Source organism: Sphaeramia orbicularis, chromosome 20 (genome assembly GCF_902148855.1).
Source record: "Sphaeramia orbicularis chromosome 20, fSphaOr1.1, whole genome shotgun sequence".
Classification (NCBI taxonomy): Eukaryota; Metazoa; Chordata; class Actinopteri; order Kurtiformes; family Apogonidae; genus Sphaeramia; species Sphaeramia orbicularis.
The window spans coordinates 45,071,810-45,086,311 of NC_043976.1; the positions used below are offsets into that span (position 1 = coordinate 45,071,810).

General features: G+C 38.6%; 1 protein-coding gene across 1 annotated transcript in view; it reads right to left on the reverse strand.

Moving 5' to 3' along the window:
* Window positions 1-13,170: 13,170 nt before the first annotated feature.
* The window catches only part of LOC115411091 (sorting nexin-7-like), a 40,699-nt gene continuing 39,367 nt past the window's right edge, over window positions 13,171-14,502 (reverse strand). Inside the window, exon 7 of the mRNA XM_030123031.1 lies at window positions 13,171-13,377. Coding sequence (XP_029978891.1) covers window positions 13,171-13,377 — 207 coding nt within the window. The remainder of the gene's footprint in view (window positions 13,378-14,502) is intronic.

A 14,502-nucleotide genomic window follows, 5' to 3' on the forward strand; every position in this document is an offset into this window, starting at 1 on the left:
CTCGTCTGAATTTTTACGTCGGCCACCAAAGACTGAATCTCCTGGACGACCATGGTGTAGTTTTGGGCTGGTATCATGTGGATGAATGCGTTATATTCACTGTCCACTTCTGCATCTGTTTTTGGTAAAAGGGCGGGTCACAGAGAAAACTGTCTGACCAATCAGTGGTCTGCAGTGTTATACCTCATGTTTTAGTATCTGGTCCCAGTCCTGGAACCTCGGCGGAGGTGATACCAAAAAACTAGTACCAGGTACCAGATTCCAGGTCCTTTTTGTAATGGAAACGCAAAAAAGGCCGAGTCGAGTCGAGCCGATACCACGCAGTATAAACGGAGCGTACTTCTCTTTTCTTTGTCTTTCGGTGTCTGTAAACGATCGCTCCCACTGCTTTAACAACCTGAAAATACAATCAGTCTCACAACAGCTCTGCCCCATTTTGGATTCAGTATTGTTCTTCAGTTCAGACAGTACTGAAGCCAACGCTGTCACTCATCTCCCTCTTTCTGCCACTCAGTGGGCGGAGCCGCTGACGTCACGTTCAGACTTTCTACAGCGGGTTCAGACTTTCACCTAAAATTCCAGACTTCTTCAGACTTTCCAGTGCCTGTAAACGTCAGCGCAGCTGTAGTGTTGTTCATTTAGTGTAGACACTGTTTCCTTTGACTCCATCCTTGCTGTCCTTTTCACCATCCCCCTCCTCCTCTTCACCCCCTCCTCCTCCATCCTCCTCCTCTTCTTCTGTCCTTCGTATTCTTTCTCTCCTCAGTATCCTCCTGTTCCACTCTGTCCTCCTTCTCCATCCTATTCTTCCTCATGTGGGTACAAGTGTCTGAACCATCCTCTTACCAAACCTCCACTTCTCCTCTTCCCCTTTTTTCAGTCTGACCTCTTCTTTTCTTTCCTCTTCCATCATTGTTGCCCCCCCCCCCACTCATCTCCCAGTGTCCCATCAGGCTGAGCCAACCTAATTAGGAGTGTTGTGCCTGTTAGACTTCTCAAACACCACTCCTGTTTATTGCAATTAGCACGGCCATTAACGAACACTTCACAAGGCCGGGGGGGTGGGGGTGGGGGTTCTGCATTATTTAGAAGGGAGGGGGGGCAAGGAAAGATGGATGAAGCTCCTTGTTGACTTGTCTTCTATCTTCTCCTCTTCCTCTTCAGTGTTTCATGTAACTTCCACTTTTCCTTTCCTTCTGTAATGGATCACAAATACTTCCTTTCTTTTTATGAGATTAAACTGTTAATTTAAAGTTTTATACTGTAAAAAAAATAAATAAATAAAATGAAATAAAATTACTGACAGTTAACAGTAACAGAAGTATTAGTTCTGTCAGTTGAACCAGACTTGTTTGTTAATTGACAAATATCTTGTGTAATTACAGGAGGTTTCACAACAAAAATATTGAATAAATGTATTTTTGTGAATGTATAACATGTATAAGCACTGATAAACTGTCCAAATACAGTTTTTATCAGTGGATTGGACAACTGAGTCTTATTGGAAATTATTTATATATATATTTATAGGTAATTTGATTGTTTTAATACATGTAAATATTCTTTATGAAACATTAAAAGGTAAAAAAAAAATTATGCAAAATCTCATGTAAAGTTAGGGCAAAAAAACTGTATTTTAATTATGGAAAAGTATCGTATTTTTTATGAGATGGTTATTTTTTTTTGCAGTGTACCAGAACCATTTCCCAGTGATGGGAAATCCGACTTATTTAACGAACTTGATTCTTTCAGTTCGTTCATCTGTTGTGAATCGATTCCTCAATTTAAAAAAAAAAACATCTAGTGGGGGTGGGTAACCAACCAGTAGTGCCAAATGTATGTTTAAACCACTAGACCACCTGACAAGTGGAGGTGACAGTAGGTCTGAGCCTGAATATGTGTCTGTTCTGTCCATCTGTGAAGAATGAAAGGAGAAAATGATCAAAACTGAAGACAGAGTTTCCACTAGTGTATCAACATCTATCTATCTATCTATCTATCTATCTATCTATCTATCTATCTATCTATCTATCTATCTATCTATCTATCTATCTATCTATCTATCTATCTATCTATCTATCTATCTATCTATCTATCTATCTATCTATCTTGTTCATTGTGCTACTTATTTATGTTTACTTTCATCCATTTTCTTGCCTATTTTTTTTTTTTTATTAATGTTGTCTAATTTTCTTCATTTTTCACTAATTTTACTACTTATTTTTTTTGTCTTTACTCATTTTGATGCTTATGTTTGTCCGTTTTTGTCCATTTCTCTCCTTATTTTGTTAATTATTTTTATTCATTTTATTAATTATCCATCTACTAATCTGATATCTATCACTTTTTTCAGTTTTCTTGCCTATTTTGTTTTTTTTTTTAATTAAATTTAGACTAATCTTCTTAATTTTTCACTAATCTATCTATCTATCTATCTATCTATCTATCTATCTATCTATCTATCTATCTATCTATCTATCTATCTATCTATCTATCTATCTATCTATCTATCTATCTATCTATCTATCTACTTTATGTTGCTTAAAATCACTTAAAATTGCAGGATATTTTTTTTATATTAAAATATTAGAGATGATTTATTACGTAATTAACAATATTGTTCCAAATATCATTCGAGATTTCTTTAACTTAAGACAGTAACTATAATTTCAGAGGTCTTAATATTTGTGAATGGACTGAAGTGAGGACAAATGTGAAGTCCAGATGGATTTGGGTTGTGGGTGTGAAATTATGGGATGGACTTGATGATGAATTTAAGTCATTCACTTCTCTGACAGAGTTTATAAAATGCCTTTGGTATCAGATCATTCAGGAATATTCAGTGGAGATGGTAGATGTGTTTTTGTTGTTGGTTCTTTTGTTATAACGACAGTGATAGATGATGCACACATTAAATTTCATGGAAACAGTGGATCAGGGGAAAAGGAGAAGCACAAAATTAGGTTTTCCCTCTAGTCCAGGGCTGTCAAACTCATTTAGGTTCAGTTTCATATTCAGCCCAATTTGATCTGCAGCGGGCCAGAACCAGTAAAATAACGACTTAAAAACCTATAAATAATGACAAATCCAAGTTTTTCCTTTTTGTTTTAGTACAAAAAAACCCCCAATTAAATTATGAAAATATTTACATTTTACAAAGAAAGATGTGAATAACCTGAAAAAACAGAAATTCCATTTGAAAAGTTTGTGCAATTTTAACAATATTCTGCATTGACTTCTTATTTCTACATGTACATTTACACACAGTGTTCCATAAACATTTGGTAACAGGCAGAATATCGTTCAAATTTTGGAGTTTGGAACGAAAATTTGAACAGATTCTACAACATTCCATCTGTTATTATGAACACAACTCCAGATCCCAGTGGATCCATAAATGCACCAAACATTTAGGAACAGACAGAATGTTGTTCAAATAACACATGTCAGGTTGTCCATCTTTGTTTTTATTTCTGTATTTATTTGCATTTTATTGTGAAAGAATAGTTTTGTAAATGTTGATATTTTCACAGTGTAATGTTTTGTTTTGTTTTTTCACTTCAGTTTTTTCCACATAATTTTTCCCAAAGTAAATTTGTGGTTGTCATTATTTATGGGTTCATTGTGTTGTTCTTTTGACTGTAGATCACATTGGTCTGTATGTGGAACCTGAACCAAAAGGATTTGGACAACCTGGACTGTTCAGGTTCATTTATGCACTTTCATCCTGCAGGGTCAGAATGGAACCTTTGGCGGGGGGGCAGATTTGGCCCCTGGGCCGCAGGTTTGACACCTGTGCTCTAGTCTATTCTTTGCTAATTCACCCCAGGGGCCGGATTGGAACCTTCAGGGGGCCACATTTGGCCCCTGGGCCGCATGTTTGACACCCCTGCTCCACATAATGATAGAATGATGTATTTGAAAGTCTAAGGCTGTGAAAGTGCATTTGGTGGACTCCCTGATAGTGTCCTGTTGGCCTGGGCTCCCACTGCAGATAAAGCCAAAGGTCTGAACTCTGATGGAATACTAAAGTGTGTGTGGATCAGACGGAGGCGGGTTTATCGCCTCTGGGTTCCACTTCACTGTCCTCTATGAGCTCACAGTTCAACGGAGCAGCAACAGGCACCGAGACTCTGGGGGGGGGTCACGGACCGCACTAACCAGTCGGACACCCCCTCCAAAGGCACCAAGGCCCAAAATATATACGCATGGAAATGGACCTGATAACAATAGGCCCCCGTCTAATAACTGGAACTGGAGGCATAGAGGGAAAAATCCACTAAATCCACTAATTCAGATGATAAACATTGTATGTCCATGGGATATGATGGTTATTGGTTCTGTGAAGATGACAAAATAAATCTGACAGAACCAATCAGAGAAGAACATTAGATCAGTAACAACCAGTGTCCTGCAATTTAAATAATAGAACATAAATAACAGATAGAAATCAAACCTTTTTACAATGATGGTGGTGGTACAGTAACAGGTGTGGAGGTGCATGATGGAACAAACCTGCAGCAGGTAGGACCAGGATGGAAGTGGAAGCGCTCAGACTAATCCAAGCCTAACCCTGCTCACTTCTATGTGTTGGTCCTCGTACCTCGTTGCCCCTCCCACACACATCCACAGAGCAGGGGTGGGTGGAGGGAGGACCATCCACCTGGCCGAGCACGCAGGCATCCACATTAACCTCCTGCTGTGCAAACGCACTCCTGTATCCAACACCGCTGGGATTGTCATGGAAATCAGCTGCATTTGTCTAAGTGTGTGTGTGTGTGTGTGTGTGTGTGTGTGTGTGTGTGTGTGTGTGTGTGTGCACCTGTCTCAGTCTGTTCTGTATACATGGTGCATACAGTATGTGCAGGTTTCATGCTAACGAGCCGGTGATGATGTGAATATTTGATTGTTTTGTTGTTGTGAGGTGGGTGTGTTCTAGTGAATGATGACGGTGGTTCTGCGTTCCTACTGAAGGAAGAAAAGGTACCAGCAGGAACAGAAGGTGGAAAAATGGAACTGCTAACGTGTTCTTTTATTGGAAGCTCCAGCGATGAGTCTGGACCAAGGTTCTAATAGTTTTGGATTTTTCATTCTAGCTTACTTTTATTTAGTTTTGACTTTTTTTTTTCTCTAATTCAGTTCGTTTTAATTCGTTTTAGTTAGGGCTGGGCAAGTTGACGTGTTATTACCGTGTTAACGCATTCATTAAATAACGCAGGCAATTTTTTTTTTTTAATCTCACTTTAATGCTGTTTTATTCTAACTCCTATTCTTCTGCTTGTGTGCGTGTAGCGATTAGCTGCAGATAGACAACAGGTTTAACAAGAAAAGACGGACGCCCAAAACTTGTGTCCAAATCTGTTCCTGTAGACTCACTGTAAAACTGACACATACAAACTAAATCTGTCTGAGTTCTGTTCACTGCCTTAGTACATTTACATGGCATTATACATTTAAATGAATGGGGAAAAAAAACGCTAGCTCGATGCTAACTTGAATGGGAAAATCCATAGACACGCTAGCAATTAGCATTTACAGATTTATTTAAGATTTACAACGTCTTTTTATCCAGTAACAAAGGTTCACATCAGAGATATTTGATACTATTCATTCTGACAACAACTGAACATAAAATACTCACAGACAAACGTTTTTGGGGCCATACAAACAGAGTGAAAGAAACGTGTCTGTTAGTTCCTTCTTATGTCTGAACTGACTACGGGAACACCGCAAGGACAAAACATACGTTAGTGACACTTATTCCCACCACTAGAGGGCCTCCTTTGTTTACTTTGAACAACTGAACGTCACATATTATTGTTCTTATTAGTATTAGTACTGATTAGTGGGACTAAGACTCCTGTCAATCACTCACAAGTGTAAATAAACATGTGTGGACATAAACATGTGTAACAGTAGCGGTCTGTTCCATGGACATTTTCATTTGAAATGTCTTCAGATGGTGTGTGTGTGGGGGGGGACACAGGTGTTTGGAAGCACTGACGTGCAATTATTTTTATCAGCGGAGTACTGCAGTCTGAAATATCACTGAAAGGAAATACATGCTACTGATGCCGGCAACCCCCCCCCCCCCCCCATATAACTATGCGATTAATCGTGATTAATCACATAAATCCATGCGATTAAAAATTTTAATCGCTGCCCAGCACTAGTTTTAATCTTTCTCCCAACTTTAGTCTCCATGTTTCCAGGTAGAGTGGGGACCAGAAGACGACTGGAAACCACAAGTGACGGACCAAAAAGTGTCGTATGATGACAACAGCTAAAATTGCTAGTGAAATAAATCACTTTTGTATCAATCCAACATTGACAAAGATGAAAACGAAGGGAATTTTATCCATAATTTTTATCTGTTTTAGTTAGTTTTGTAAACACACAACACAGTTTCAGTTAATCGTTTTTTTTCTTTTAATTATAGTTTTTATTTATTTCAGTTAACAAAAATGTTTTTACAATTCTAGTTTTGGTCATTTCCTTAGTTTTCGTTAACGATAATAACCTCGGTCTGGATTCGGATCGGTCTCAACGTTAACAACATTTATTCAGATCACAAATCAGATGGACACTCAGTGCTGAGGACTCCAAAAACAATGAGCCCCAAACATTAGATGAACTGTACATTTATTTCAGAATCAGCTTTATTGTTCAAGTATGTGAATATATACGAGGAATTTGGCTCCGACATGAACCCAGAACAACATGTGGACCTGGACACAGTATAGACAAACAGTCCACTGGAGACAGAGACAACAGTGGGTTTAGATTTACAACAGGATACTGTGTTTAGTGTGTGCTCATCTGTATTTATTGACTAGATCATCTGTTAATTGGCTCATGCCCGTCCTTAACGAAGCTAGCTTGATTAAAGAAAGCGTGTGTTTCTGCCGCCTCTTCAAACCTGCTAAAAAAAGAGCTACATTTATCTGTGATGTGTTTGGAACCAAAGCAGATGCGCCGAGTCCACGAGCGCACCGGGTCAGGGATGAGAGCGGCGGCGCCACCTTTGGCCGGGCTGTCGCAGGGTGGTCTCGTCTCCCGCCCCTCACCTCTGGCTTTTCTGAGCGTCGCACGCTTCATCAAACCCAGACTTTTCCCACATCAAACACACACGGTGCCGCTAACAGCCAATCTGACCGGCGTGGCGTCGGGAAAGCGGCGCTTCCTCGTTGGAAATTAGAGTGTAAGACAGCGAAGCTAATGATCAATAGGCAGCCCCCCCCCCCACTGGAGAGGCACCACCGGGGCTCATTAGACGCTACATGTGGCCATGCTGACTCTCCTCACACACATACACAAACATCCCCAGAGAGACTTCATAATCAAACAGTCGCACCGGCGCGTACGTTCCTCCCACAGCGACCCCCGAAGACGGCCCGGGCATTCAGCGCCGATCTGCATTTGTAGATAAAGACGGCAGGAGAAAAGGAAATAGTGTCCACGCTTTTCTGCTGATTAAAGTTCACACAGTAGGCACAAAAGTCCTGGAAACAGCACTAGGCTGTAATATACCAGTGGGTTCTACCCATGTGTAAAAGGTCACATGTACACCGAAGGAAAAAAGTACACACACACACACACACACACACACACACACACACAGCGATGAAAAGAAACAGTCAGGCTGTGTTTACGGGAAGCCTTTTGTGCACTCATTATGGGTTTTATAGCTTTTACAGAAATACAAGAAGGGAAAAAACAAACTATACGTGAATGGACGAGGATCATAAATGAAGTCGTTTAAACTGAAGGTTTTTTTTGTACGTACACAAACTTCAACTATTTCCATTTTTCATCTTATAATGGATTTAACCTCTAATGCCGTGTTTCCACAATGTGGTATCGGCTCGATTCGACTCGGCCTTTTTGCGTTTCTATTACGAAAAAGGACCTGGAATCTGGTACCCAACAGGCCTGTAACGGTACACAAAATTTTCAGTTGGGTACGTTTTTGGTTTTGAAAGCCACAGTTTATTTTTTTTCCGTTCAGTACGGGAAGAAAGAAAACCCCTCAAAATGTCTGTAATGCATTTATTATGAATTTTTGAACATTTTTCCCCAAATTTTTGCAGACAATAGAATATAGAAAAACAGGAAGGATATAATTCTGCAGCTATAAATCAAATAGAAAATAAAATAAATAAAGTATGACTGAATGTATTTTCAACATTAGTATTGCACTTTTCCCTTAAAGGTAGTTTTAAGCAAACAACACAAATCTAATCCCAGTTCTGTCAGTTCACATTCTGCAGAAAAAGAACAACAAAAATTCCACATGAAGTGAAACATTAACGAGAGGGTAAACTCGTGAAAGTGAAACTTCTATAACTGGTGGTGATGGGGGGGGGGGGGGCTGTCTGTTAGCAGGATAACTCAAAAAGTTATGGACGAATTTGGATGATTTTTTTTTTTTTTTTGCACTCCAAGGCAGATCAGCCCCCCCCCCCCCCCCCCCCATCACCACCAAAATTTAATCATTTCTTCCTTGTGCCAGCATCAACATGTCCTGAAACTTTCATCCAAATCCATCCATAAGTGTTTGAGTTATCTTGCACACAGACAGACAGACCCAGATGAAAACATTACCTCTGCTGTTCCTTGGCAGAGGTAAAAAAAAAAATAAAATAAAAACAGGACCCAGGCTCCTGTAGTCCATCTGCATGTTTAAAGACATTCACTGACATTTATTTGACCTTTCAAGGTCACTCACAGTCAAAGGTCATGGCACCAAATGAAAGCCCACATGTGACTTCCCATCTATTTCCAATATTTTACATATTTATAATGTATATTATTAAAGTCTGGTTTTTCATGATATACAGATGGAGTTATATATATGCATTTTTTGCAGGTTTTTAATGTTTTAGTTTTTATTACCTCCACCAGGAGGTATTGTGATCATTTTGCTCTGTGTGTTTGTTTGTTTGTTTGTTTGTTTGTTTGTTTGTTTGTTTGTTTGTTTATTTGTTAGCAAGATGACTCAAAGTTATGGACGGATTTTGATGAAATTTTCAGGAAATGTTGACACTGGCACAAGGAAGAAATGATTAAATCTTGGTGGTGATTGGGGTGTGTGTGTCAGATCTGTCCTGGTGGAGGTCTGCGCTCTCAGTGCTTTTCTTGTTAATGTCTGTTTTTTTAATGATAACATCAGCCTGCCCATCGACTACAGGTGGAAGTTAGCACTAGTGCTAAAACCTGGTACACTACATCTGTCCTTCTTAAGGTGAATGTATACTGTGCATTGGCCCTGTCTACATAAATAAATAAAATGAAAAAAAAAAAAAATTAAATGAATAAGAACAAGTGTTCAGAGAACACAAACCTCCTCCTTCACCCTGAACGGTGTTCATGTGTGGACCGACTGTTTCTGTTTAAATTCAACAGTTTCCAGGTTGTTCCATACAGCAGAAACAGTTGAAGCTTGGTCCCAGTCATGTGTCTGTTCAGTTCTATTCAATTCACATCAATATTTGTTGAGTTCTAATTTTAAATGTGTGGGAAATGGGATTTTCAATGTTAAATGTAAATGTCCACAGAGTCCACATTCCACAGTGGATGTGGACAATTTAGTTCCAGATACAAGAGATTGTTCTAAGCTACAGGTGGATCAAATTGGAGGAGAATCAGAGTCGTTTGGAATTTTTGATGAATTTTGGAAAATGTCTCAGTGATGACAGATGGAAAATTGTAGATGTTGTGACCTTGCTGTGACCTTGAACTTTGTCCTACTGGGACCAAAATGGACTGGGTTGGTCCCAGGGCCTAGGCCTATCTGTGGGGAAGATCTGGGAAAGATGGGGGGAAGAGTTTTACACTAAAGTTACTAGCAAACAAACAAACAAACAAACAAACAAACAAATAAACACACAAAGCAAAGTGATCACAACACCTCCTGGAGGAGGGAACTATATCAATACCTTCAACTGTTTTCAACTTATAGCACTTTGACATGTGTCCCATTATAAACCAATGGAGATTTGGAAAATTTCAAAAAATTCCTAAGAAATTCAAAAACCTATATTTCCTAATGCTTTGGACAAACTTGGTAGACCTTACAGCAAAGATGTTCCACAACAAATATCAACTCCTTCTGACTGAAAGTTTCAGAGAAGATTCTAGAAAAATTATTCATGCACAAGATATTTGTCAGTTAACAAACACGTCTTATAAAACTTAACAAATACTTCTTTTACGGTTAACTGTCAGTAATTTTATCTCATTTTATTTTATTTTTTACAGTATTAAACTTTAAATTAACAGTTTAATCTCATAAATAGAAAAGAAATATTTGTGAAATTACAATACATTTGCAAAGGTATTTTAACTGTATTTTTATGTGAAAAACGAAACAATTTCTTTTAAAAAATTGAAATTTTATGGTTATTCACAGTTACAGTTTTTTCATGTTATTTTATATTTAACGTGTAAAATCACAGTCTGTTTTTGTCTTTTCATTGATATTTTCCTGTATCTGAAAAAGACAGGAAAAATCTGTTAAATAAACAGTGAAAATTCTGTTAAATTACAGACTTTTTTTACAGTACAACTTGGTTAAATTATTTCAGTGTGTGCATCGGTACTTTTTGAACATTTTGAGCACAGTTTCAACAATACCATGATAATAATGATAACTGTGATAATTTTGGTCATAATAACCGTGATATGAAATTCTCATATGGTTCCATCCCTGGTCACATCCACCATTTTGTCTTCTCCACCTCTGTCCATACAATGTGTGAAAAAACAGATTTTGTGTCTAGAATGTTGACAGACTGGAAGCCATTACCTCTGTGACCGTCCAGTTGGACTTTCCATACATTTGTTCCACTTGTGTCTAATCTGTGCACTAATAACAGCTCACTCCAAACGTTTGCAGTTTGTTTGAATGTTTGCACATCCACACAGAGGATGTTGTTAATTGCACTGAAGTAAATGAAGCTCTCTCTCTTCAAAGGGGGGTACGTACAACGCAAACTAATGATACTGGAGTGTTTTTGGGGTCATGCCCACTCTGCGGCGGCCAACGCCAACTACCACGCTTCACTTTGGTCACATTGGTAATTGTGGCTGAAAATGTGCCAAAGTAGACTTCAGCTGCAGCACTTTGGCAGCACAACGCTTCACTCAGACACCGTGGGTTCACTTCTAAACAGTATTCATGCGTAAACAGCTTCACATACGACAGGAAGACTCCATCATATTCAGCAGAAGAGACTGAGCCGCAAACATGGACACGACTGACAGCAGAGAGTTTGACTAAGGTCAGAAAACACACACTGTAAAAAAAATCTGTAATTTAACCGAATTTTCACTGTTTATTTTACAGATTTTTCCTGTATTTTTAAGATACAGGAAAATATCAATGAAATGACAAAAACAGACTGATTTTACATGTCAAATGGAAAATAACAGGAAAAAACTGTAACTGTGAAGAACCATAAAATGTCCATTTTTCAAAGAAAATTTTATTTTTTCACAGAAAAATACAGTTAAAATACATTTGCAAATGTATTGTAATTTCACAAATATTTCTTTTCTATTTATGAGATTAAAATGTTAATTTAAAATTTAGTACTGTAGAAAAAAAATAATAATAAAATGAGATAAAATTACTGACAATTTCTTCCTGTTCCTCAGTGTTTAGTGTCTTTGTAGATCTGATCCAGAATGCACATGGACAAATGAGAAGTGGAGGAAGAAGACTGTTAAAATTGCACTAAATTTTCTTATGTTTTTTAATTTAAATTCCAGTATTTTCAGGTTTGTTTGTTTTCTTTTTTTTTTTTTTTTGGTATAGTTTATAAAGTAAGTGTTTTCATAATTTAATGTTTGTTTGTTTTTTACACTAAAACAAAGACAAAAATTTGGAATTGTCATTCTTTATAGGTTATTCTGTTCTTATTTTTCTGGTCCGGCCCACTGCAGGTCAAATTGAGCTGAATATGGAACTGAACTAAAATGCGTTTGACAGCTCTGGTTTAGCTCCTCCCATCCCAGGTATTCAGTGGTCTGTAATTTAAATGGTGTGAAACGAGAGAAAATATGGTGGAATGAGGCTGGAAATCCAAAACATCGTCCATATTATACCCAGACACAGACATGAATGGAACAGGAGTGTGTGTTGGTATGACCCCCCCCCCCCCCCCCCCCCCAGTCAACACCTCGCATTCACACACAGTAAAGATCTGTGTTTAGGCAGGTCTGGGGATTAGCTGTGCCCTTTGAGGATCTGACATTCACCAATTGGACTTAATTAGCAGTGCTGAGCCTGCTGCTGACCTTTAGTCATGCAAGCTGTCATTGAAAACCTTTGTGTTGCCTTGAACGGAGAATGCGATTTGTTAACGTAATCAGAGATCGTGGCACTTGGGCTTCTGCGTACGCCCAAAGGCTGGGCTCCTCACACAGGTTCACCACAAACTGTAGACCAGGGTCCACATTCAGACCAGTATGATCTAAAGTGGGCCGGACCAGGGAAATACGAGAAATAAGAAGATAAGAACCCATAAACGACGTCAACTCCAAAGTTTTCTCTATGTTTTTACAATGAAAAAAGGAAGATTATTTTATGAAAACTACAGGATGAATGAAAAAAAAAAAACCTGTACATTTTGAAAAACTACCCCCAGCTCCAGAGTTGGGCAGTGGTAACTTACTACAGTTTTCAGTAGCCTGGCGGTAACGTCACCATTTCCTGAATCAAGTAACGTTTCAGTAGTTTAAGTCTTTTATTGATCAGGTAGCGTGGTAACAGATGCTATTTTATATGTCTGAACACAGTGGAGAGGCAGTTTGTAGATTACAAAATGTAATTATATTATCCACAGCACAAGCACTCCAGACTGTTCGGAACAGGGCACACACTGTCTGCACCAAGGTTATTATCGTTAACGAAAACAAACGAAATGACGAAAACTAAAATTGAAAAAATATTTACGTTAACTGAAATAAAAAGTCTAATTAAAAGAAAAGATGGTGAGGAAGATAAAATACATGAAATAACTAAAACTAAACTAAGTATTCAGAAAAAAAACGATAACTAATAAAAACTAGCAAACCTGCTCTAAAAAATAATTAAAACTAAACTAATTAAAAATCCAAAACTATTAGAACCTCGGTCTGCACAGGACTCACTATAAACCAGGTGTTTCACCTGGAGTGGGCGTGTCTTACTGGAACATCGTCGTGCACATTCGTGCCTGTGCTTGTGGACGGCTGTGGGCAGTGACGGAGCTTTCCCCCACTTCCTGTTCTCCAACATCCTCCTGTGTCGTTGCTGGTGGTACTGTGAACGGACAGCGTATGGGGTATGGAGCGGACCAGGAGCATCATGAGGGCTGAGGTTTCATGGCGGAGCTGGAGATGAGACCCACACCGTGCACCTGTCAGATGACAGCGTTCACTTTAATGCAGAGGGAACCAGTGTTCTGCAGAACATCTGCTGTCGTCTGGTTTTATTTATTTATTTATTTTTTACAGTATTAAACTTTAAATTAACAGTTTATTCTCATAAATAGGGAATAAATATTTGTGAAATTATGATACATTTGCAAATGTATTTAACTGTATTTTTCTGTGAAAAAAGAAAAAACATCTTTTAAAAAAAATGGAAATTTTATAGTTATTCACAGTTACAGTTTTTTCATGTGTTACACATACACAAGGCTTGGACCCAAATGCACGAGAAAGAGACCAAAATAAGCTCAGTTTGAGTATTTATTAACTCACAATATAAAAGCAACAAAAACATCTTCACAAATGTGGTATCAAAAAATAAACACAAAAATCTTCTCAGACGTGGTATCAAAAACTTACAAAGTGGAACAAAGCAGCACAGAAGGTCAGGAGAAGGTTCAGGGAGCTCTGGACATGGCATAGCAGAAGAGGAGAGGAGGGAATGTAAAGGGTGAAGAGGTGCTGAGCCCCAGGTGAAGACGATCAGAGAAATGAGGGAGGACACAGACAGGACAGACACAGCACACATGAACAGAACCCCTCACCAAAAGAAAACAGGAAATGAACCAAACCAACTAACACAGACTCCTCACACCGCTGAGGGCGGTGCGTCACATCATGTTCTTTTCCATCTGACGTGTAAACTCAGTCTGTTTCTGTCATTTCATTGATATTTTCCTGTATCTTAAAAATACAGGAAAAATCTGTAAAATAAACAGTGAAAATTCTGTTCAATTACAGATTTTTTTTTACAGCGTAGACTCTAATACGTCGGTGCCCTAACCTCAAACTGTCCACCGTTAACGCCGACGTTCATCGCAGCAGCCAGGCAGGCCGGCGCTGTGAACAATGAAGCAGTGATTAGTGATGTGGGATTGTTTTCCAGAGTGTGTAAATTGAAAAATTCCAGCTGGTAAAGCGTGCCCGATCGATTCTGCGGAGGAGGCCGCTATGATGCGTTTAGCAATTGTCCACACAAGCGAAATAATTCAATGGTAATAGGAGCGAGCGCTGGAGAGGGAGGGC